The 23,589-nt window shown below is 37.9% G+C and overlaps 1 protein-coding gene across 5 annotated transcripts in view; it reads left to right on the forward strand.

Annotated features, from left to right (window-relative positions):
* FGD4 (FYVE, RhoGEF and PH domain containing 4) overlaps window positions 1-23,589 on the forward strand; it is a 228,262-nt gene that overhangs the window by 142,501 nt on the left and 62,172 nt on the right. For all 5 annotated transcript variants that reach the window (XM_055573674.1, XM_055573711.1, XM_055573692.1 and 2 more), the window contains 2 exons: window positions 11,225-11,377; window positions 18,898-19,078. In XM_055573674.1, the coding sequence (XP_055429649.1) occupies window positions 11,225-11,377; window positions 18,898-19,078 (334 nt within the window). The remainder of the gene's footprint in view (window positions 1-11,224; window positions 11,378-18,897; window positions 19,079-23,589) is intronic.

Here is a 23,589-nt window from a genome sequence, read left to right on the forward strand (position 1 = left end):
ATGGGGTGAGAGGGGCTTGAGAACATGGGTTGAGAGAGCTTGACTGGTGCCATCTTGTTAATTTCCCCACACAATGGAACCTTTAAAAATAAGGAATATCTACAGTTACCTACCTTCAAGGCTTATTTTAAGTTCATATTACTTTTGAATTTCAAAGATCTGAAGCAATCTACTTTTCCTAACAGTTCAACTCTATGCTATTCTATAATTTTAGGTAGTATCAGATGCTGAGTCTGAAACACTGGCAGCTGTAGTTCATTTTAGTTGGTCTAATAAATGTAAATAAAATTACAGAAAATATTTCAGTCCATTGCTGGGACTTTTTGCTGCTACATTTTTTTTTTTTTTTAATCAAGACAAACATCTAGATAGTTCCACAATTCCAGATGTTTAGAAATCTCCTGGATTCAGGAAGATGAATTGGGTAAAGTTTCCCCCTCCCCTAGATATTTAGAATTTGTATATAAATAACTGGGAATGTTTAAATTTTACCTCAGAATGGAAATGTTTGAAATTTTGTATAGATTGAGTTCTCAAGCAGTTCCATCTTTCCTTATTGTTGGAATTTAGAAAACACTTCTCATGAAATAGAAAATGAAAATGTAAGCAGATGAAGAGAAACTTGCCTAAAGTGTCTAGAATTTATTCCTTCAACAGTTAGTTACTGAGCATCTACTTAATTTGGCAGGTGATATTCATGAGATGTTCCCAGGGCTTGCATTCTAACCAGGGCAGAGAGACAATTAACAAAATAAATAAAGCAGTTTGTTAGAAGGTGATAAGTACTATGGGAGGGGGTACAATGTGTAAAGCAGTTATAACAGTTAACTATATCTTACAACAGTTAACTAAATATATATATATATAGCAGCTCACTATATAATATATATATTATACCAGTTAACTATAACTATTTATTGAATGGCAAACCATTCACTATCACAGTAATTCAAGTCTATGCCCCAACCACTAATGCCGAAGAAGCTGAAGTTGAGCAGTTCTATGAAGACCTATAAGATGTTCTAGAACTAACACCAAAAAAAGATGTCCTTTTCATTATCAGGAACTGGAATGCAAAAGTGGGAAGTCAAGAGATACCTGGTGTAACAGCCAAATTTGACCTTGGAGCACAAAATGAAGCAGAGCAAAGGCTAACAGAGTTTTGTCAAGAGAATGCATTGGTCATAGCAAACACCCTCTTCCAACAACACAAGAGAAGACTCTGCACATGGACATCACCAGATGGTCAATACTGAAATCAGATTGATTATATTCTTCGCAGCCAAAGATGGAGAAGCTCTATACAGTCAGCAAAAACAAGACCCGGAGATGACTGTGGCTCAGATCATGAACTCCTTATTGCCAAATTCAGACTTAAGTTGAAGAAAGAAGGGAAAACCACGAGACCATTCAGGTATCACCTACATCAAATCCCTTACGATTATACAGTGGAAGTGACAAACAGATTCAAGGGATTAGATATGATAGACAGAGTGCCTGCAGAGCTATGGATGGAGGTTTCTGACATTGTACAGGAGGCAGTGAGCAAGACCATCCCCAAGAGAAAGAAATGCAACAAGGCAAAATGGTTCTCTGAGGAGGCCATAGAAATAGCTGAGAACAGAAGAGGAGGAAAGGAAAGATGTACCTATTTGAACGCAGATTTCCAAAGAATAGCATGGAGAGATAAGAAAGCCTTCCTCAGTGATCATAGCAAAGAGAAAGAGGAAAATAATGAGATGATGCTGTGAAAGGCTGCACTCAATATGCCGGCAAATTTGGAAAACTCAGCAGTGGTCACAGAACTGGAAAAGGTCAGTTTTCATTCCAATCCCAAAGAAAGGCAATGCCAAAGAATGTTCAAACTACTATGCAATTTCACTTATCTTACACACTAGCAAAGTAATGCTCAAAATTCTCCAAACCAGGCTTCAGCAGTACATGAATGGAGAACTTCCAGATATTCAAGTTGGATTTAGAAAAGGCAGAGGAACCAGAGATCAAATTGTTAACATACTTTAGATCATAGAAAATGCAAGAGAGTTCCAGAAAAACATCTACTAATGCTTTATTGACTACATCAAAGTCTTTGACTGTGTAGATCACAACAAACTCCAGAAAAATCTTCAAGAGAGGGGAATACCAGACCACCTTACCTGCCTCCTGAGAATCTATATGCAGGTCAAGAAGCAATGGTTAGAGCTGGACATGGAACAACAAACTGGTTCCAAATAGGTAAGGGAGTACGTCAAGGCTGTGTATTGTCACCCTGCTTATTAAACTTAAATGCAGAGAATATCATGCAAAATGCTGGCCTGGATGAAGCACAAACTGGAATCAAGATTGCCAGGAGAAATATCAATAACCTCAGATATGTAGATGACACCACCCTTATGCACAAAGCGAGGAAGAAGTAAAGAGCCTCTTGGTGAAAGTGAAAGAGGAGAGTGAAAAAGTTGACTTAAAACTCAACATTCAGAAAACGAAGATCATGGCTTCTGGTCCCATTACTTCATGGCAAATAGATGGGGAAACAGTGGAAACAGTAACAGATTTTATTTTGGGGGCTCCAAAATCACTTCAGATGGTGACTTCAGCCTTGAAATTAAAAGATGCTTACTCCTTGGAAGGAAAGTTATGACCAACCTAGACAGCATATTAAAAAGCATAAACATTACTTTCCAACAAAGGCCCGTCCAATCAAAGCTATGGTTTTTCCAGTAGTCATGTACAGATGTGAGAGTTGGAGTATAAAGAAAGCTGAGCACCGAAGAATTGATGCTTTTGAACTATGGTGTTGGAGAAGACTCTTGAGAATCCCTTGGCCTGCACAGAGATCCAACCAGTCCATTTTAAAGGAATCAGTCCTGAATACTCATTGGAAGGACTGATGCTGAAGCTGAAACTCCAATACTTTGGCCACCTTATGCGAAAAACTGACTCTTTGGGAAAAAACCTGATGCTGGGAGAGATTGAACACAGGAGGAGAAGGGGTCGACAGAGGATAAGATGGTTGGATGCATCACTGACTCAATGGATATGAGTTTGAGCAAGCTCCGGGAGTTGGTGATGGACAGGGAAGACTATCATGCTGCAGTCCATAGGGTCGCTAAGAGTCGGACATGACTGAGCAACTGAACTGAACTGATAACTATATATTATAACAGTTAAGTATAACTGCTATAACTTTGAGTAGCAGTTATACTAGATAAGAGTGGTCAGAGTAGCCCGTGTTGACAAGATGCAATTTGAGCCAAGATGTGAAAAGAAAGCAGTTATCTGGGGGAAGAGCATTGCAGCAAAAAACAGCCAAACCAATTCCTGTAAAGCATGCTTTTCCTGTTGGAGGAATAGCAGGGCACCAGTATGACTAGATTGTAGTGAGTAAAGGGGTAATACTAGGCAATGAGGTCATTGCTAAAGGGAATAAAGACCAGATCATGTAAAGCCTGTCAGCTGCAATTAACAGTTCAGTTGTTAAACTATGGAGTAAAATGTGGAGCTGTTAAAGAATATTAAGCACAGGGGTGACATGATCTGAGTTGGGTTTTAAAAGGGACTGTCTGGCATCTTTGAAAACATGTACTGAGTACAGTACTTTCCCCCATGGCTCAGCAGTAAAGAATCTGCCTCCAATGCAAGAGCTACAGGAGACACAGGTTTGATCCCTAGGTTGGGAAGATCCCTTGGAGGAGGAAATGGCAGTCCACTCCAGTATTCTTGCCTGAAAAATGTAGTGGACAGAGGAGCCAGGCAGGCTATATACAGTCCATGGAGTCATAAAGAGTCAGACACAACTGAGTGACTAAGGACACACATACTGAGAACAAGGGTGGGTGCAGGGAGACAAGATGGAGGGTCTTGTTGTAATCCAGTCAACGGTTGTGGTAATTTAGACCAGAACAGTAGCTGTGCAGGTGGTAATGGTAGATGATAGAGTCAACAGAATTTCATGGTGGTTACATCCCCTTTTGGGCTTCCCTGATAGCTCAGTTGCTAAAGAATCCTCCTGCAATGCAGGAGACCCTGGTTTGATTCCTGGGTCAGGAAGATTCACTGGAGAAGGGATAACTACCCACTCCAGTATTCTTGGGCTTCCCTTGTGGCTCAGCAGGTAAAGAATCTGTCTGCAATGCGGAAGACCTGGGTTCAATCCATGGGTTGGGAAGATCCCCTGGAGAAGGGAAAGGCTACCCACTCTAGTATTCTGGCCTGGAGAATTCCATGGAGAGTCAGACACAACTGAGCGACTTTCACTAGGATATAGAGTACAAGAGAAAACAAGAGGAGTTTAGAATACTTCCAAGCTTTTAGTCCTAAGCACAGATGAGGTTGCCATTTACTGAGATGGAGAAGATGGTTAAGGCAGTTTATTTTGAGTGATAGTTGGAAGATAACAGTCAGATTTGGGTGTGTCAAGTGTTAATTAGTTCTTAGACATACTAGTGGAGGTTCTAAGTAGGCAGTTGAATGCATTAATATTTATTTTTTCTTTATTAAGCAGGAAATATGCTTTTTTAGTTACTTTTTTGTTTAAATGGATAATAAAACGTTTAACATCTTACCTATTTTAAGTGTTGGAGGAGGCGATGGCACCCCACTCCAGTACTCTTGCCTGGAAAATCCTGTGGATGGAGCAGCCCAGTAGGCTGCAGTCCACGGGGTCTCGCAGAGTCGTACAGGACTGAGCTACTTCACTTTCACTTTTCACCTTCATGCATTGGAGAAGGAAATGGCAACCCACTCCAGTATTCTTGCCTGGAGAATCCCAGGGACAGGGGAGCCTGGTGGGCTGCCGTCTGTGGGGTCGCACAGAGTCGGATGAAGCGACTTAGCAGCAGTAGCAGTATTTTAAGTGTATAGTTCATTGGCATTGTTGTAATTTTCTAAGTCATGTCCAACTCTTTTGTGACCCCTGGGACTGTAGCCTGCCAGGATCCTCTGTCCATGGGATTTCCCAGGCAAGAATACTGGAGTGGGTTGCCATTCCTTCTCCAGGAGATCTTCCCCACCTAGGGATTGAACCCCAGGCTCCTGCACTGGCAGGTGGATTCTTTACCACAGAGTCCCCAGGGAGGCCCTCACTAGCATTAAGTGCATTCTGTTGTTGTAGTGCTATGACAACCATCCTTCCATAGAACTCTTGATTTTATAAAACTTAACTTTTGTAAAATAGTAACTTCATTCTTCCATCCCTCTAGTCCCTGACACCACTACTCTAATTTCTGTCCCCAGTTTTGACTACTCTATGTAACTCATATAAATGGAATCATAAGGTATTTGTGTTTTTCAGCTGACATATTTCACTTAGCATAATGGCCTCAAGGCCACCCATTCTGTAGCATGCATCGGAATTTCCTTCATTTTCATGCTGAATAATATTCAATTGTATATATATTCCACATTTTATTTATCCATTCATCTGTCAACAGATACTTGGTTTGCCTCCACAACTTAGCTATTATGAATAATGCTGCTGTGAACATAGGTGTGCACTTATGAGTGAAGTGAAGTGAAAATCGCTTATTCGTGTCCAACTCTTTGTGCCCCAGGGACTATACAGTCCATGGAATTCTCCAGGCCAGAATACTGGAGTGGGTAGCCTTTCCCTTCTCCAGGGGATCTTCCCAACCCAGGGATCGAACCCAGGTCTCCCACATTGCAGGTGGATTCTTTACCAGCTGAGCCACAAGGAAAGCCCAAGAATACTGGAGTGGGTAGCCTATCCCTTCTCCAGTGGATCTTTCCGAACCAGGAATCAAACTGGAGTCTCCTGCATTGCAGGAGGATTCTTTCCCAACTGAGCTATGACATATAAAGGGTATTCTTTTAAAAATAATTTGTAGTACACTTACTTGGCAACTTTCGTAGATTTTCTTTTTTATAGAAGTATATTTTTGTTATAAATGATTTTAATGATATTGCTCTATGGACAGCAAAACATAGAAGTTCTCATTTGTTCTCTCACCCTACCCTTGTCCCTTTGTCGTGTTACCTTCCATTCCTTTCAGTACATTGATACATGTTTGTATATATCTTATTTTTTTAAATTGGATTATATTATACATACTTTTCTAGTTTTTTTGGTCCTTTATTTAATAATACCTTGAAGATTTTCCCAGTCTTATTTTTGTTTTTCATAACTGTGTGTTGCATTGATTATCCATGTACATACGAGTTTACACACACAAGATTTTTTCTGTAGATTGGATTCCTAGGTTTCGATTTTCTAGATCCAAGGAAATTTCTTAAAATTGTCCATATATTTTCTCCTCCAAGAAGAAGAAAATTCTTCTCTTTTGTGATTTGCTAATTATTTGGCAAGGTAGGGTGGGCATGGGTATGGATTTTGTTATTGAGTTCTTCAAGTTTGGAAAACTAAAGTAGTTTTCTGAAATAAATGTACTTGCTATAGATGTGTTACCCTTGGCAAATGAGTTGTAAGCCATGAGTTTTATAACCTTAATGACTGGTTTTTGTTTTTTTTTTAAGTGCAATTAATGTCTTTTTAAGTGCAATTAAGTCTAGGCATTTTAAACAGCACATGGGAGATATGACCCATATCCAGAATCTGTGAGGCAAATGGAGAGTCTTGAAGGGATGATAGGAGAAGACTGTTGAAAAATGTCTTACAACAGATAGAACATTTTCCTGTGGATAAACTTGGCAGATACTGATCTCAGCAAGGCAGCAGCGTTCGGTGGCATGAAGTCAAATCTTAATTTCCTGCCCAGGAATTGAACCTGGGTACCCTGGATGAAAACTTGGAATCCTAGCCACCAAGTCAGCAAGGGCTGGAAGCTAATTTTCCCTGGATCTTTGTCCCCAGTGAAAAATGTGTTTATCACAGAGGCAGAAACTATAAATACCAGATACAAAGTTTATTATTAAAGACATAGCAGAACAACAAGTGGGAGAGCACATAGAGAAACAGTTTGTTTAGTTGAGATAGAAGCAAGGCAGAGGTTCCCTACTGGAGAAAAAGGGTGTGGGCATCCCCCCCTAGTGAGGAGGAACACTATAAAGAGTGGTGTTAAATTATTTATATAAAGGCAGTTCTTCCGGTCAGTCTTAAGACTAACTGACCTTAGTCTTCCTTCAGACCAAGGAAGACCTTCTGATTTCGTTTTCCACACCTGACCTACCTGGAACCCTGCCTTGGGGTGTGCACGCAGTCAAGATGGATCTTGAAGTGAAGGCCTCTGGGAGAAGCAAGACTCATTATGGCCTGGAATCATCCTTTGACTTTTGACTTTAAGGAGCCTTTCTGAACATGTATAGTCTCTCTCTTATCTTTTACTCAGAAGGATCTTTGCCTTTCTTTGTCCTTGCCATGATTATTGCCTTAACAATAATCCTGTGTTAACAAGAGATAAGACTAGCTATTTACCCAGTGTCTGTTGTTACTTCCGTTTCCAAGAGCACATGGTGAGCTGGTTGTAAATTCCTCAACTGCAGCCCACCTATCTCTTATCTCAGGAAAGGCAAAGAGGAGGCTGACTGATTGTAAATGTCCAACCTGGAACCCATCTGTCTCCTACCTTGGACTACCTTACTCAGTGACCAAATTTAGCACCACATGTGCTAATCATGTTAATATCATGCAGTGATGTAATGTAGTGAGATGGGTAAAACACCTCTAGAATGTTCTTTCCCCAAACATGTAAACCCAGTCTAATCATGAGAAAAGAATTTGAGGGCCACTCTACAAAATACCTACCAGCACTCTTCAAAAGACAAGCAAAGACTGAGTAACTCTCACAGATTAGAGAAATAAATGCAACATGATATCTTGGTTTCGATGCTGTGACAGAAGAAGACTGTTAGTGGTAAGATGGTGAAATCTGAATGAAACCTGTGGTTTAATATTGTACCAATATTAAATTCTTAATTTTTTAACATACCATAGTTATATAAGATGCTAACCTAAGAACCTGAGTGCAACTCTTCTGTAAATCTAAGGTTATTTCAAAATAAAGGGTTTTTTGTTTCTGTTTTTTTTTTTTTCCTTGTCTTGTCTTTTTTAACTATCTCTTTCCTTCTGGGCAATATAATCCTAGGAAGATTGTCTTCCTTAGAAAATTACTCTGTGCTTGTAAGTTAAGAGATGCTCTTGTCCTGAGAGGTGGTCAGCCCATGAAGATCTTCTAGGCTAGAGAATTGCCACAGTTGAAGAGATGTTTTGGTTGTGTGAGGCAGTATAGACAAGGCTATAATAAGGCCATAAAGAGTGATCTGAGGTCATGGATCCAATGACAAGAGATTATGCCTGAAGAATCAGGAAATGACTGGACTTTGCTTTGAAGTAAATCCAGCCTTAATTTGTGGAAGATCCATTCAACAGTAAGTTGGCAAAATATAACAACCCAGCACAAAGTTTTGCAAATAGGAGACAAAGTCACCCTAACCAGTCAGAGAGATTATCTGCCACTCACAAGTATCATGCAGAAGACAATAAATGAAAATTAAGCCACAGTGGGAACCTTTCCAGTTAGAACAGGGAGGTTTATGCAGTCACAGATGAGGCTGGATTAACTGAGGATATCTGATGATACCTTGCAGTTACATGTCTAGACATTTCTTACAGGAAATATGACCCAGCAAGCATGAGACAGAGGAATGCAAAATGGTTAGGACCCCACTCCCCATGCTAACATAATGTTGAATCTGTGCCCAAGATACCTGTTTAATCACCCCTCCTGGTTCTTGGTTAATTGGAATCTGAAAGCCTCTATTGTTAATAATAAAAATTCTTGGATGGACAGACCATCTGGTTACAATTTTGGTTTCAAGTCCTTGTTATGCAACTGGTACCCAAATAAGGAGTGTCTCCAAATGTAAGTAGGCTGAGTCAGTCATAAACAAGCAAAAAGAAATATTCCTCTGTGTTGCTAATATCCAAGATGTTAGAAGATGAAGTGTTTAATGAAATGGTGCTGCTTAATTTTAGTCAAACTTCCTTTACCATGATGTGTTTGACCTAGACCATGGTCAACAAACTTTTCCTGTAAAGGACCAGATAATAAATATAGTAAAGATTTTGAACTTTGCATGGTCTCTGTTGCATATTTGTCTTTGCTTTAAAACACACACACACACACACACACACACACACACACACACACCTTAAGTATGTGTTTTCTGCATCTTTCACTCTATTTTCATACCTTGTGATAATGGTTGAAAGATGGGCTTTAAATAATGATCTATAATGAAGTTTCTGGCTATGGATTTACTATCACTGGCAAAAGATTTGTAATCATGACTTGAATGGATTTAAAAGAAAATAGATGTGTAGTTGATCTCTTACGGCAGGCATTTCATCATATTCATCTGAGATGAATAAATGAGATCTTGTAAACCCATCAGATCATATAAGTTTGCTATCCAGAAATTAAGTGCCTAGTTTTCAGTTAAAAATTATTTATTCAAGACATGTTTTGTTTTTCTAAATAGGTTAGTTATTAAAGTAGCTTCATCTTTTAATATGTAGCAGTGGTGTCTGTTTTTTCAAAATTCAGTTTAATTTGTTTTCTCATTTACCCCCTCCAGCTGGCCCCCTTTTATTGTTTTGTTGCCATAAATCATCTCTAAAGCTGTATTCTTGATTTCACAGTGTCTCATTTTACTGTAAGATTACAGTTTCTGCCTCTGATTTGTAGTTGGGTTGCGGATTTTCACTGTTTCTGCCCCAAGGCCATCCTTCACTAGACCCCAGCAGGTAGTCTTTCAGATGCTAAGCCATTCTTGGGATATTTGTGAAACAAAAATTCTAATGCCCCTAAAAGACTAAGTGGCTAGATGGTACACTGTGGGTTTTACCAGATATACTTTGACTACTAAATTGGTTTTTCTAAGAAGGTAGATAAGGTCATACATTTGAAAACTTAGCTTTTATTTCTTTCTTTATAATTTTACCAATATGCTGTCACATAATGTTCCTTAAACCTTGCATTCATGGCCTTTGTTATGTTTGGCTAAACAATGCTTTATTGGCAGATGTGTTTTAGCATTTGGTCTCTAATAACTTCTCAGACAATACTTGTAAACTATTAAATCTTCTAAAACTTGTTTTACCTAGATACATTTTAAGGTGTACCCAGAAAATAAAGCAGTATTATAGTTTTTAGTCAGTATTACCCAATAATCAGTTGAAGGAAAAGGGAATTTTTTTACTCAGTAGAAAGTTGTTGGGTTTTATTAGCTTTTCTTATTTTGAGTAATAATTAAGGCCTTTTATCTTTAATAGATCTCATTTTAGATATTTGGATTCTATGAAAATAAACTTTCTTACATTATAGTTTCTTAAATGGCATACATACTTTTATTTTCTCCTAAACAGGTTCAGTCTGTTGTTAATGCCACTGTGCCAGCTGGAAGGAGGGAAAACTTAATATCTGTATAAAAACACTGGCATATGATTTCTTTAAAAGTCTCTGAAATTCAGTATTTATCAGAAATTGAACTGAGAATTGATCTGTTCTCTGTGTCTCATGATATATTTCAGTATTTTAAACTCTGTGTCTCATGATATATTTCAGTATTTTAAAGCATTGCAGTGTTTTAAAGATTTTGAGTTGTAACTAAATATGAGTATTACCTACATAATCTCATCTTTTTTGAAAATATGAGCATTGATAACATTGATTTGGAGTCTGAGTAAGTTAGTAAAAAGAGGGACATGGTGTGTGTGTATGTATTTCTTCATTTGTAATCAAGCCATTCTTCTAGAGTCTTCAAGTCAACTGTCATGTTAGTGCTTTCTTCCTTTGTTCTTTTGAGCCACTTGATGACTGGCAACTGAATGGACCTTGAAAAGGAACTCTTTTAGCAGATTCGTGCTGGGCCCTTTGGTCCTCTCCTTCACCTGCATCACAGCAGCTACATATTGTCCTGTCTGTGTCCCTGCAAGGAAAGGGATGGGAGAGAGAAAGAGTGAGTGTGAGAGAGAGAGAGAGAGAGTGTGTGTGTGTGTGTGTGTGTGTATTGTAGTAGAAGTCAGCAATCTCTTGTCAGCATATGTTATAAGGTTTCTCAAGCACACGGAAAGAGATTTTTCTTAGGAAAACTCTGTCAAGGCCTGCACACATGGGAAAAGTATTTCGGTGCTTAGTCTTGTAACTGTGACTGTTTTTGTTTTATGGGGCCAGAAGAAATTAAATCACAAGACATGGTTATGCTCCACATCATTATTTACCTGTCTTTTCTTTTTGAACTCTCCCAGGCAGCAGTATCTGTCCAAAGATCACTATAGTTCCACCTTGCTTGAAAAGCAGCACAACCACACTGATTGATCAGAATGCATCTGATGAAGAGGCTCAGGGAATAAATGGGAAGACGCCAGCAAAACACTTAGCTGCAAGTCCAAAGCCACAAGGTATGCTGTTGGGGTTGTTTTGATCAAGTCGGGTGCTTTGTTTATTGAAGAAAGTGACACAAAGGAATAATGATCACTCAGAAAGAGTTTTAAGCTATAAATTGAGGAATTGGGTGCATTTGTTTTTTTAGGAGAAAAGTCAGGCAGGGTTTCTACTCTGAAAATACTTTCTATATTTCCCTATTATAGCTCTTTTCATAAATTGTTTATATGTCCCCTTAATGGAAATGTGATCTCTTCATGCACTATGCTTGACATACTACAGAGCCTAACTTACCATTTGCATAATAAATATGTAACAAATTAATATGTACTTAGAAGTACTGTCAAAGTTGTCATGACTTTATAAATGTGAGAGGGTCTGTGAAACATCATTCTAAAACAGTGCTTTAATATACTTAGCGTAGGCTGCTGTCCATAGGGTCGCTGAGTCAGACACGACTGAGCGGCTTCACTTTAACTTTTCACTTTCATGCGTTGGGAGAAGGAAATGGCAACCCACTCCAGTCTTCTTGCCTGGAGAATCCCAGGGACGGTGAAGCCTGGTGGGCTGCTGTCTATGAGGTCGCACAGAGTTGGACATGACTGAAGCAGCAGCAGCAGCAGCAACAGAATGTGATTTTAAAATATTAAGAAAGTGGGGCTTTTCAAGCTTCTTGGTAAAGTCATCCACAAAAATTGAGTCCCTTCATCCAGAAATTGAGCATCCAACAAGGGGAAAATTTTTAGTGATGAAAATCTCTAAATGCTTTGCTCAGTAACCATTTCATTTTACAAGTAAATTTCTAGTAAGTGGTAATTAACTTTAAGAAGCACAAAATTATAATTTTGATTTGATGACTGAGAACAAGGTCTTTTGAAGTATAACACAAAACTATGCTACACTGGCTTAACGTGTAGTTTGTTTCAAATGTATTTTCATTTATATCAAATGCTGAACATTAAATCAGGAAACAACACTAGGCATTTTCAGATCACTATATTTTGAAAAAATCAATTTCTGTTTGGATTATTTGTATTTTCTTTGGTCTCTTTTCTTGTTCTTATGTTTTAAATTTTTCTGAAAGAGACCTTTAAAAGGAGGTTAGAATGGAGTCTTCCCAATCACAGGCTATTTTTCTTATTGTTCTTACTACTAGTTATATTGGTGATGTTATGAAATATGGGCTATCAAACAAGGTCAGATAATTGGAAATTCAAGTGAGTAACTCATTGATGAGTTTATAACCTCAATCTTTGACCATATTCCTTTATAATATTTTGAATATGAAAACAGAAATTTTTCTGATTATGATTAAAGACATTTTATTTGTACAATACAAAATTCCACCTTGCTCATTAGTTGTAAGCTGACCTCAAATAAAGTAAAAAATATAAGAAATAAATGCAATTCAATTTTATGTAATTCCCCACATGAAAAGCAAGAATTCAATTATTGATAAAGACTGTTTTGGAAAGATGTATTGCATCACTTCATTGTTTTTAGTTCATTGAGATAAATTATAGCCGTGTTTTTTCTGAGCTGCCGTGTGCCAAAATAACCCTGGTCCTTAGGGAGAAAACACCAACTTTGCTGTTTGTAGTTCTATTGAAGTCTGTGTATTGCTAGTTAAACATATGTGATTACTTTCTATCTTGAGTATGGATTTATATATATATATATATTTTTTTTGGCATAACAACAGAGTATTTCCAGATATAAAATAAACAACATAGAGTACACTTTTTTCCAAAATATTCTCATTGTTTGGCCCTTTCCTGACCCCCTCCCTGCCCGGGCTAAACTTTTAGCTCTACTATCACCCCTTAAATCTCACATTTAATCATCTCTTCTTTGGTTTTTCTCATTGATTACAGACTGGTCTACTATTTAACTCATCCATGTTTGTTTTTTTCTGCTTTTTACACTACTGTATTCCCTGTATCTCGCACACAGCATAGCAGGCCTTCAGTAATACTCACTGAATGAATCTTGCTCCATCAACATGTTTCTTTTACTTTGTTTCTTCTGTTCTTTGTTTAAAACTTAGAATGTATGCCACGTAGACACTGTTGTGCTATGTCACTCAGTCATGTCCGAACCAACTCTTCATGACTTGATGGACTGCAACCCACCAGGCTTCTCTGTCCATGGGATTTTCCAGGCAAGAATACTGGAGTGGGTTACCATTTCCTCCTTCAGGGGGTCGTCCCTTCCCAGAGATTGACCCAGCATCTCCCGAGTCTCCTGCATTGGTGGCAGAGTTTTTACCACTGGGCCACCTAGGAAGCCCCTACATAGAGACCAGTGTCCTGAAATGAGGCTATATCTTGATATTGTCAGATCAGCTGCCATATAGATCACTACTTATTGACTTGACTGATTGATAGTATTTCCCACCCTTTAGCAGAGAGAAGCCACTTTTAATTTCTCCAAATCCTTAAGAACATTTGGGTGACTGAGGTTGGTTGAGAAATGAAGGTGATACCAGTGGGGACTTTCTGCTCAGACTGAGAGACCTTTATGCCCAATTCTGGGCACATCCTTTATAAATCATGCATGATGCTGCTGCTAAGGCTTCAAGAGCCATTATGTAATTTTTCTTCAGTTGAAGACTCTTATTCTAGATCAGTAATTCTCAACTGGAGATAATTTTGCAGGCCTGTGGCACCCACCCCAGCACTCACTGGTATTATCTGGAGACTTTTTTTGTCTTGCCACACTTGGGATTTGCTACTGGCATCTAGTAGGCAGAGGATAGTGCTACTGCTCAACATTCTACAATGCACAAGTCAGCCTTTTCCACCCCTACTAACAAAGAATGATCTCACCTGAAGTAGCATTAGTGTGAGAAACTTGATCTAGACCCTAAAAATAGCTCATAATTAAATCTTGGACTTCCCAGGTGGCTCAGTGGTAAAGAATCTGCCTGCCAATGCAGGAGATACAGGAGATATAGGTTCCATCCCTGGGTTGGAAAGATCCCCTGGAGGAGGAAATGGCAACCCACTCCAGTATTCTTGCCTGAAAAATCCCATGGACAGAAGAGCCTGGCAGGCTACAGTCTATAGGGTAGCAATGAGTTGGGCACATCTGAGCGCGCGCACACACACCAATTAAATCATATTTGTTTGTTTGTCATGTGAAGTCCTAACAATATCATGGCTGTAATTTATTATGGTGATTTTTGAAAGGAGAGAATATTTACAACTTTTATTAGTAGTGATTATGTAGTAATATAGTTAGAGGTTGTTTTGCCTCAGAAAATACCCTAAGACCTTGAGAAACAACGGTTTATTCACTTCATACCAGTCCTACTAGTAAATCAAATTACTGAGCAACCCCAGTCACTAAGTCTTTCTTGTTCACCACTTCTAATATTGGCCTATTTTCTGCCATGCTAGACATAACTCAAAAGAATTTCCTTAGCAGTTAAAGATAGTCATACTTTTTCTCTTAGGAACTTTGATCCACAACATTCTCCATAGTTAATTATTTTGATAAAGCCCACATACTGTCCCTTCTCAATCATTAAACCTTAATGTTTAAAAATTTTTCATCTTTGAAAGTCACATTATTGTTTCAATAATTTAAGTAAATAATTTGATTTACTCAATTGAGTAATTCATTTCATCTGCTTCTAAAGTGAAGCATTCTATATATAATGCTGCATTCTATGTATAATGCTTCATTATTAATGTATGTTATATATTTATAATGCATTAATATATAGCCAGCTGTTTTTCATATTAAGTAAAATAAGAATAATAGAAACCTACTGGTAATCTGCAAATTTAAACTGGTGTAAAGGAAAAAAAAATGTTACCTGCCATTCCAGTTCTACAGGGATCAAGCTAATATCCCATGAAATGTGTTCCTGGAGGAAAATTCGTGATGGAGAAAAACAGGGAGCATTCTTTGCTTTGGATATGCCATCCCCAAGATAGTAAGATACCTATCTAAGGAAGAATTTCAGTGACCCCAGATCCTTGAATCTTCCCTACAAAGAAAAGCATTAAAGTCATTACCTTAAGGTATCTTTCTGTTCTTTGTGATTCAGTTCAGTTCAGTCGCTCAGTCGTGTCCGACTCTGCGATTAGTAGTAATCTTTTTGTGCTTGACTACATGTTTTTCCCAGCAAAAAAAGCTCATATTTATCTTGGCCCCTTCCTTAACTCTTTGGAGCAGTTCTTCAGATCTAACTGAGAGGCTGTCTCCCTGCTGGAGTCCTCAGTAAGGTCCCTGAATAAAACTTAACTCACAACTTTTCTGTTGTATATTTTTCTTTCAGTTGAGAGTGGCAGATACTTTCTTTTTCATTCTCTAATTATTTTGCATATTTGGGAATTTTTAATAATTAAATTTTTTTTTTTCTATTTAGTATCTGTTACAGTTAACTCTAGTGGAGCCCATTTTACTTATCATCAATGAGAGACCTCAAAGTTAGCATGTCATTGCCATGTCCTTGACGAGACTACTGATCTCGCCAAACATTGCTTAACCTATCATGTCAGTTATTAGTTATATAAAACTTGCATACAGTTGAGCTCATTTCACATGCTAGCAAAGTAATGCTTAAAATCCTTCAAGCTAGGCTTTAATAGTACATGAACCAACAACATCCAGATGTACAAACTAGACATAGAAAAGGCAGAGGAACCAGAGATCAAATTGCCAATGTCCGTTGGATCCTAGAAAAAGCAAGGGAATTCCAGAAAAACATCTACTGCTATTTTATTGACTACTTAAAGCTTTTGACTGTGTAGATCACAGTGAACTGTGGAAAATCCTTAAAGAGGTAGGAATACCAGACTACCTTAGCTGTCTCCTGATAAACCTGTATACAGGACCCAGACATGGAAAAATGGACTGGTTCAAAATCGGGAAATATACAGTAGGACAAGGCTATGTATTGTTACCCTGCTTATTTAACTTATATGCAAAGTACATCACCCAAAAAGCCTGGCCGAAAGACTCACAAGCTGGGATCATGATTGCCCGAAGAAATATCAATGACCTCAGATATGCAGATGATACCACTCTAATGGCAGAAAGCAAAGATGAACTGAACAGCCTCTTGATGAAGGTGAAAGAGGAAAGTGAAAAAGCTGGCTTAAAACTAAACATTCAACCTAATACAGTTATGTAAAGTTTAAAAATAAAATAAAATTTAAAAAAAAAAACACAAAACACTAAACATTCAAAAAACAAAGATCATTGCATCCGGTTCCATCACTTCATGGCAAATAGATGGGAGGAAAATGGAAATAGTGACAGATTTTCTTTTCTTGGGCTCCAAAATCACTGCAGATGGTGACTGCAGCCACAAAATAAAAGATGCTTGCTCCTTGGAAGAAAAGCTATGACAAACCTAGACAGTGTGTTGAAAAGCAGAGACATTGCTCTATAGTCAAAGCTATGGTTTTTCCAGTAGTCACCTATGGATATGAGAATTGGACCATGAAGAAGGCTGAGCACTGAAGAATTGATGCGTTCGAATTGTGGTGCTGGAGAAGACTCTTAAAGTCCCTTGGAGAGAAAGGAGATCAAACCAGTCAACCCTAAAGTAATTCGACCTTGAATATTCATTGAAAAGACTGATGCTGAAGCGCTAATATTTTGGCCACCTGATGTGAAGAGCTGACTCACTGGAAGACACCCTGATGCTGGGAAAGATTGAGGGCAAGAGAAGAAGTAGGTAGCAGAGGTTGAGATGATTGGATGTCATCACCGACTCAATGGACATGAATATGAGCTTGCTCTGGAAGATAGTGAAAGACAGGGAAGCCTGGCATACTGCCATTCATGGGATCACAGAGTTAGACACGAGTTAGCAACTGAACAACAAGTATCAAAGAAGATATGTTCACCAAGTAAACCATAGATGAAAGAGTTATTTTATAATTCTTTAGACACAGAATGATAAAGAACACATTCACTTTCTCCTTTGCATATTCTAGTTAGGAGTACTGAAATTATTACTAATGTTAAAATTATTTGGTGGGGAGGTGGAATATTGTCCTGGTTTACTATTTTGGTAAATATTTCTTCTACACAGAAAAATTTTCCTTAAAATGAACCAATATCACACTTGTTTAAGCCCCTTCCTTCTCAATGGTTACTATACTATTCTTTCCACTCCCAAATATTATTATATCTTAGAAAATGGTATCATTTTCATTAAAAAAATGTCATTTTTTTCATTGGGATTTTTTTCTTGTTTGTGTCAACAGAGAAAGAGGTAGATTGTTATACCTATAGCACATTGTGTTGTATATATGTTTTCCCTCCTCTCTAAGAATTGATTACTAAAACAGAAATGACGAAATCTAGGCCAGTAAGCATCAGACAACTGTCAGCATGCTGAGTTTATAAAAGAGATGAGATTACTGAAAACCAGGGTAACCAGCTCCAGGAAAGGGGGCATGTAGTTAGAAGAAGACATGATTCTCCACTCATTTTCAGGAAGTTAGGAAAAGGATTAAAAAAAAATGGAGATGATTCTGCTTGATTTATTGAAGCATGTATAGTTATATATTATTTTACCCAAAATGTTAGTTGAAGAGAAAAATGATACTGTACTGGTTTTCAGAATTGAAGTAATTCTTGTAGTGATTAAGCATTTATGGCATATTATGTTTTCTCAGATACAGAATTTGTCATCTATTAGAGAAAACCTGTAGATTTTTAGTATTTTGGAAATGATCTGTTCATATTCTGTTAATTGAGTGGAAGACTTATTAGTAAGCTAATTATATGTGGTGTATTAATGCTAGGCAACTATTAATGTAGCAGTCTAAGTTCTGTAACCACCTTTTGCAGATTTATGATGAGAAGCAGTGCTAATAATGGAAGAAGCTAGAGTCTGGGTACCAGTTATAAAATCTGATCAGCCTTGTTACCCCAGGCCAATAATCACTTAAGCTCGCTAAGCCTTCATAGACATAGGAGGCAAATAATGATCTATCTCAGAGGTCTGTAAAGAAAAAAATTCATCTAAGATCAAATGAGATACAGTGCTTTTGTTAACTGAGAAGATGCTCTAAGTAATGCAACATTATATTAATGTCATTTGTTGGTTTTTTTGTTGGCTTTATGTCTAACCTACTACCTCTGGATTTTAATATATCTTTTATCACTCTAATTATTACAAAATCTCTTTTATAGCAAGCAGTGTATCTTTGGAATTCGTTTCAAATTTAGTACTTTCTCTGTTTAGATAAAAAACTGCTATGTCATCTCTAGTAGAGTTTGGAATGCCTTAGTCATATGTAGATCCATAGATGTTTACTAAAGCCATATTTTAAAATCACTTAAAATTAAAAAAATGTCTTGAATCTTGGATATCGGACTTCTACAGGACACAGAACAAGTGTCCAAGATAGATAAAGGTCTCTCGGTTAAGGTTCAGCCCAAATTTGACAGACCTCTTAACAAAAATTTGTTAATGGTAAAGATTTTTGCACCAAGAACACTAGGATTTTTTGCTTAGGAACAAATATCAGTGAAATACTGAATTCTATGAATTCTTTTTCTACAGTGCCTCCAAAGCCACTACACCTGCAGAATTTACCTTCGACCAGTATACACCAAACTCCTAGGCATAAAGCTTTATCTAGTGCAAAACCAAGGATGGAGGAAGTTAAACCTGCCTCTGCTTGTGTCTCAAAGGAAAAACCCAGTAAGATATCAGATCTCATCAGTCGCTTTGAAGGAGGCAGGTAAGAGCTAACTTACAATGGGAGAAGGCTGAGGGGAGACTAAAGCTGATTTTTGAAAAAAATGTATGATAGAGATGTAGATTTAAAAATAAAAAAATATAGTTTTTTATTCCATTAGGTGTGATAGGCCTTTAGAAAGAGTGAATTTTTTTAAATGCTAATCTTGCCCATTTTGTCTTTTCATACTGTCCATGGGGTTCTCCAGACAAGAATACTGAAGTGGGTTGCCATTTCCTTCTCCAGTGTAAATTGTCAGAATTCTTCACTATGACCTGTCTGTCTTGGGTTGCCCTGTATGGCATGGCTCATAGCTTCAATGAGTTACACAAGCCCCTTCGACATAACAAAGCTGTGATCCATGAAGGGGACAGAGGAGCCTGGTGTGCTATAATCCATGTGTTTGCAAAGAGTCGAACGCAACTTAGCGACTGAACAACAGTCTTCCCTATATGAATTGTCATTTATCATATTTATTTGCGTGCAGTGCTTTCTGCCCCAGCCTTCTCATGACATTGTGCACTGTGTACACCTTGCTTCCTCTGTGTCTGTGTACGTCATTCCATGTGTTGTTGCTTCCTGTGGTCAGTCATTCCACTGGTCACTGGATATCTGGGTTGGAAGGGCAGGAAGTTATATCTGTCTGTTTCTCATTTCGTATACTTGAATGAACTTCTATGGGCCTGTCCCATCTTTTCTTTCTATTCCATTTTATTTAGTATAGATCTGTATCCATTCAGTCTGTTTTCCCTCTCCCCATACCCCTATACTGTTCTAGGTTCGTGAAGAGATACTGGCAGTAGCAAAATTTATGTTAAATCTCTGTATTTATTAGATATAATTTTTTATTCTTTAGCTCTGTTTAAAAAAAGTAGCTGAAATGTATATTTCTCAATTAAAGATAAAAACAAACTCACATAAGTTACTTTTCTGCTTATATGACCCTCAGTTGTTTTTTATTAGAATTCCCATCACTGACTTAAATAGAATTTTTTTTTAATTTATCAGAAGGATTTTATTATATGTCAAAAGTCTATATATAATTAAACAATATATTTAACTTTCATCCTTGAAGCCAAATATTTCCATTTATTCTAGTGTAATATTTGGGAATGGTAATCCATTAGGTGATTTCATTTTTTATTTGCAGGACAGTTTTATTTATGTAGTGAATCATAGCTTGGAAATACTTTCAACAGCTTCTAGAAATTGTGACCAAATGCAAAACTGCAATGTCCCTAATTTGTGAGACTATATTTAGTAACAAATTCTGGAGAAAAGTAGTTGAGAAGCCTGTCTTCATTTTTCGCTCTTGATTAATTATGGAAACTTCTCATAATACTTAAATTTCAACATTTCACCCTCTGAAGTAGGATTTTAATACCTTTGCTATCTTAAATTATAGTAATCTTTACTAGAAAAGATTGTTTTCTGTGGCAGGTTGATTCTGTAGCACAAAGTGATGTGCCTCATGTTTGCAGATTCCCAGGCCCATGTCCAGTGACTTCATAATAAAAGGGGGGTGGATGGGCCCCAACCCCTATTCATGTTACATGCCAGAGCCTGTATCCTCAGATTTGGGTATAACTTTGGGAAGCCCCAAATGGGTCAATACTCCTCACTATTTTGGTTACCCAGTGTTATTTCTCTGCATACACAGAAAGAGCAGTTTTTCCATATCAGTTATTTTTTCAATATATTCTTCCAAATCAGTTTTATTTTACAGTTAACAGATTCAAAGCCTTTTTTTGATGAAAAGCTTGAAGTTTGGCTCTAAGCAAAGATGTGCTATAACGTATGACATTTTAAGCAAAATTGTTCTAAGAGCAGGTAGGCTGTAATGTGAGCATTTGGGCCAATCTGGTGAAGGAATGTACTTGTGGCAGAAATCCACTGCCAGTACAAAACAAATTATATGTTTTTAATGAAGAATTACCCATAGGAACAGGCCCTGAAAAGTATCTGAATGGGTTTCTGTTGCATTGTGTCTATAGGACTTGAATGGGAAGTTTTTATTTCTTGTTTTTTTTTTTTTTTTTTTTTTATTTCTTGTTGAGTGAGGTTCATGTACCTGTAGTGTGGCTTCCCTCCCCACCTTATCCTACCCAACTCTCCCATGCATATCCTCTGGATGTCACTTTTTACAGGAGATTCTTTCTTCTTGTTCACAGCAGTCCTTTCCAAAAATCCTAAGTAAGTCCAGAGTTTGGTTCAGAGGATCTTCTGAGGATCTTTCCTTGTGATGCTGGACACTGATGTGTCCAGGTAAAGGACAGTTTGATTCATATCTTGAAGGGTTTTTGGAGAAATTTGTTGTTGATCAGTTGTGTCTGTCTCTTTGTGACCCCATGGACTGCAACACGCCAGGCTTCCCTGTCCATCACCAGCTCCCGGAGCTTGGTCAAGCTCATGTCCATTGAGTCAGTGATGCCATCCCACCATCTTGTCCTCTGTCATCCCCTTCTCCTCCTGCCTTTAATCTTTCCCAGTGTCAGGGCCTTTTCTAATGAGTCGGCTCTTCGCATCAGGTGGCCAAAGTATTGCAGCTTCAGCATCAGTCCTTCCAACGAATATTCAGGACTGATTTCCTTTAGGGTTGACTGGTTTGATCTCCTTGCAGTCCAAGGGACTCTCAAGAGTCTTCTCCAACACCACAGTTCAAAAGCATCAGTCCTTTTACACTCAGCCTTTTTTATGGTCCTGCACCTCTGTACATGACTACTGGAAAAATCATAGCTTCAAATATACGGACCTTTGTTGACAAAGTAATGTCTCTGCTTTTTAACACGCTGTCTAGGTTTGTCATAGCTTTTCTTCCAAGGAGTAAGCATCTTTTGATTTCATGGCTGCAGTCACCATTTGCAGTGATTTTGGAGCCCAAGAAAATAAAGTCTCTCAGTTTCCATTGTTTCCCCATCTATTTGCCATGAAGTGATGGGACCGGATCCCATGATCTCAGGTTTTTGAATGTTTAGTTTTAAACCAGCATTTTCAGGTAGGCCTAAAGAATATGCTCCTAGAAGGCAGACATCAGTGGTGGAAGATGTCACATTTACTTATACTAGCAACCTCCAACTTTTTTTTTTTAACACCAAAAATATTTCATATTGTGGTATAGCTGATGAGCAATGTTGTGATAGTTTCACATGAACAGCGGAGTACCTCAGCCGTATATATACATGTATCCACTCTCCCCCAAATCCTACTCCCATCCAGGCTGGTACATAACATTGAGCAGTTTCATGTGCTGTACTATAGGTCATTGTTGATTATCCATTTTAAATATAGCAGTGTGTACATGACCTTCCCAAAGTCCCTAATTATCCCTTCCCCCCAGCAACCATAGATTTCTTTTCTAAGTCTGTGGACAACCTCCGACTTCTATAAGACATTTTCCCCTACCAGATTTTTCCTTCTCTTCTTGTAATAGTAAACTTCACTGTGTTTTTTGTCTTCTCTGACTGCTTTCTTACCATTTGTTAGCCACATTACATTGGCCGCATTATCTAGGTTTCTAAGCCTGTATTGTGGGGTCCCTACTTTGGAATTATTTATGATATGGAACAAGATAATCTGTGTAAAATGCTTAATGTAGTTTCTGGCACTTAATAAATGTTAGTTGGTATTATTGAATTACTGTTATGATCATCATCACAATTAGTTATTCTGTTGTTCCCCCACTTTTTATTGAGCACTGTCACATACCAAGCACTGTGCTAAGAGGTGGGAATAAAGCAGAGAACAAGATGGGTACATTTGTACCATCACAGAGTATTAGTCTGTTTTAATTTTTTATCCTCATTAGGTTATAAGAATCTTTTCAAGACTGAAGTCCAGAATTTTATATTTTTGCTTCCTGGAATTCTAGATTTAACTACTATATTAGTGTTTCCACAGAAGCATTTCTATATGCTGTCAGTTAAACTTAAGCCTCTTTGAGGTGACATCTGAGCAGAAACATGAATGATGGGAAGGAGCAAACCACACTACTGACTTGGGGAAGACTGTCCTGGGCAGAGAGAATTGCAGCTTAGATATGCACATTTGCTTATTGCGTATGGGAACAGCAAAGTGACTAATATGACAAGAGCACAGTGAGTGAGGCGAGAATAAAATTTAATGAGGCCAGAGCTAGTAGGGGCTAGAGTATATAGAATCTTGTAGGCCGTGATTAAGATGCCGAATTTACCTTCAAGTCTTGGGGGAAGCCCTCACTCAGAGTTTGATCTTTGGGGCTGGAGGGGATCTCTGTGGAAGCAGAAAGACCAGTTAGGATGCTGTGGTAACATGTGCAGTAAGGTTTTTGAGAAATGTGTCTGCTTTCCAGAGACAAATAATCTTTGGTTTCTAACCTGTTCATAAATTGAGGGCTATGACTATACTTGTCTTTAAAATGTTAAGAAAGTAAAAATCTTGGGATAAGGTGGCCTTATTAAATATATTTCTCACATCTAAGTCTGTACTAATTAACTATGTTAAAAAACAACCCACGGAAATGTTTCCAAACCTATAGG

The sequence above is a fragment of the Bubalus kerabau genome, chromosome 1 (genome assembly GCF_029407905.1).
Source record: "Bubalus kerabau isolate K-KA32 ecotype Philippines breed swamp buffalo chromosome 1, PCC_UOA_SB_1v2, whole genome shotgun sequence".
Lineage (NCBI taxonomy): Eukaryota > Metazoa > Chordata > Mammalia > Artiodactyla > Bovidae > Bubalus > Bubalus kerabau.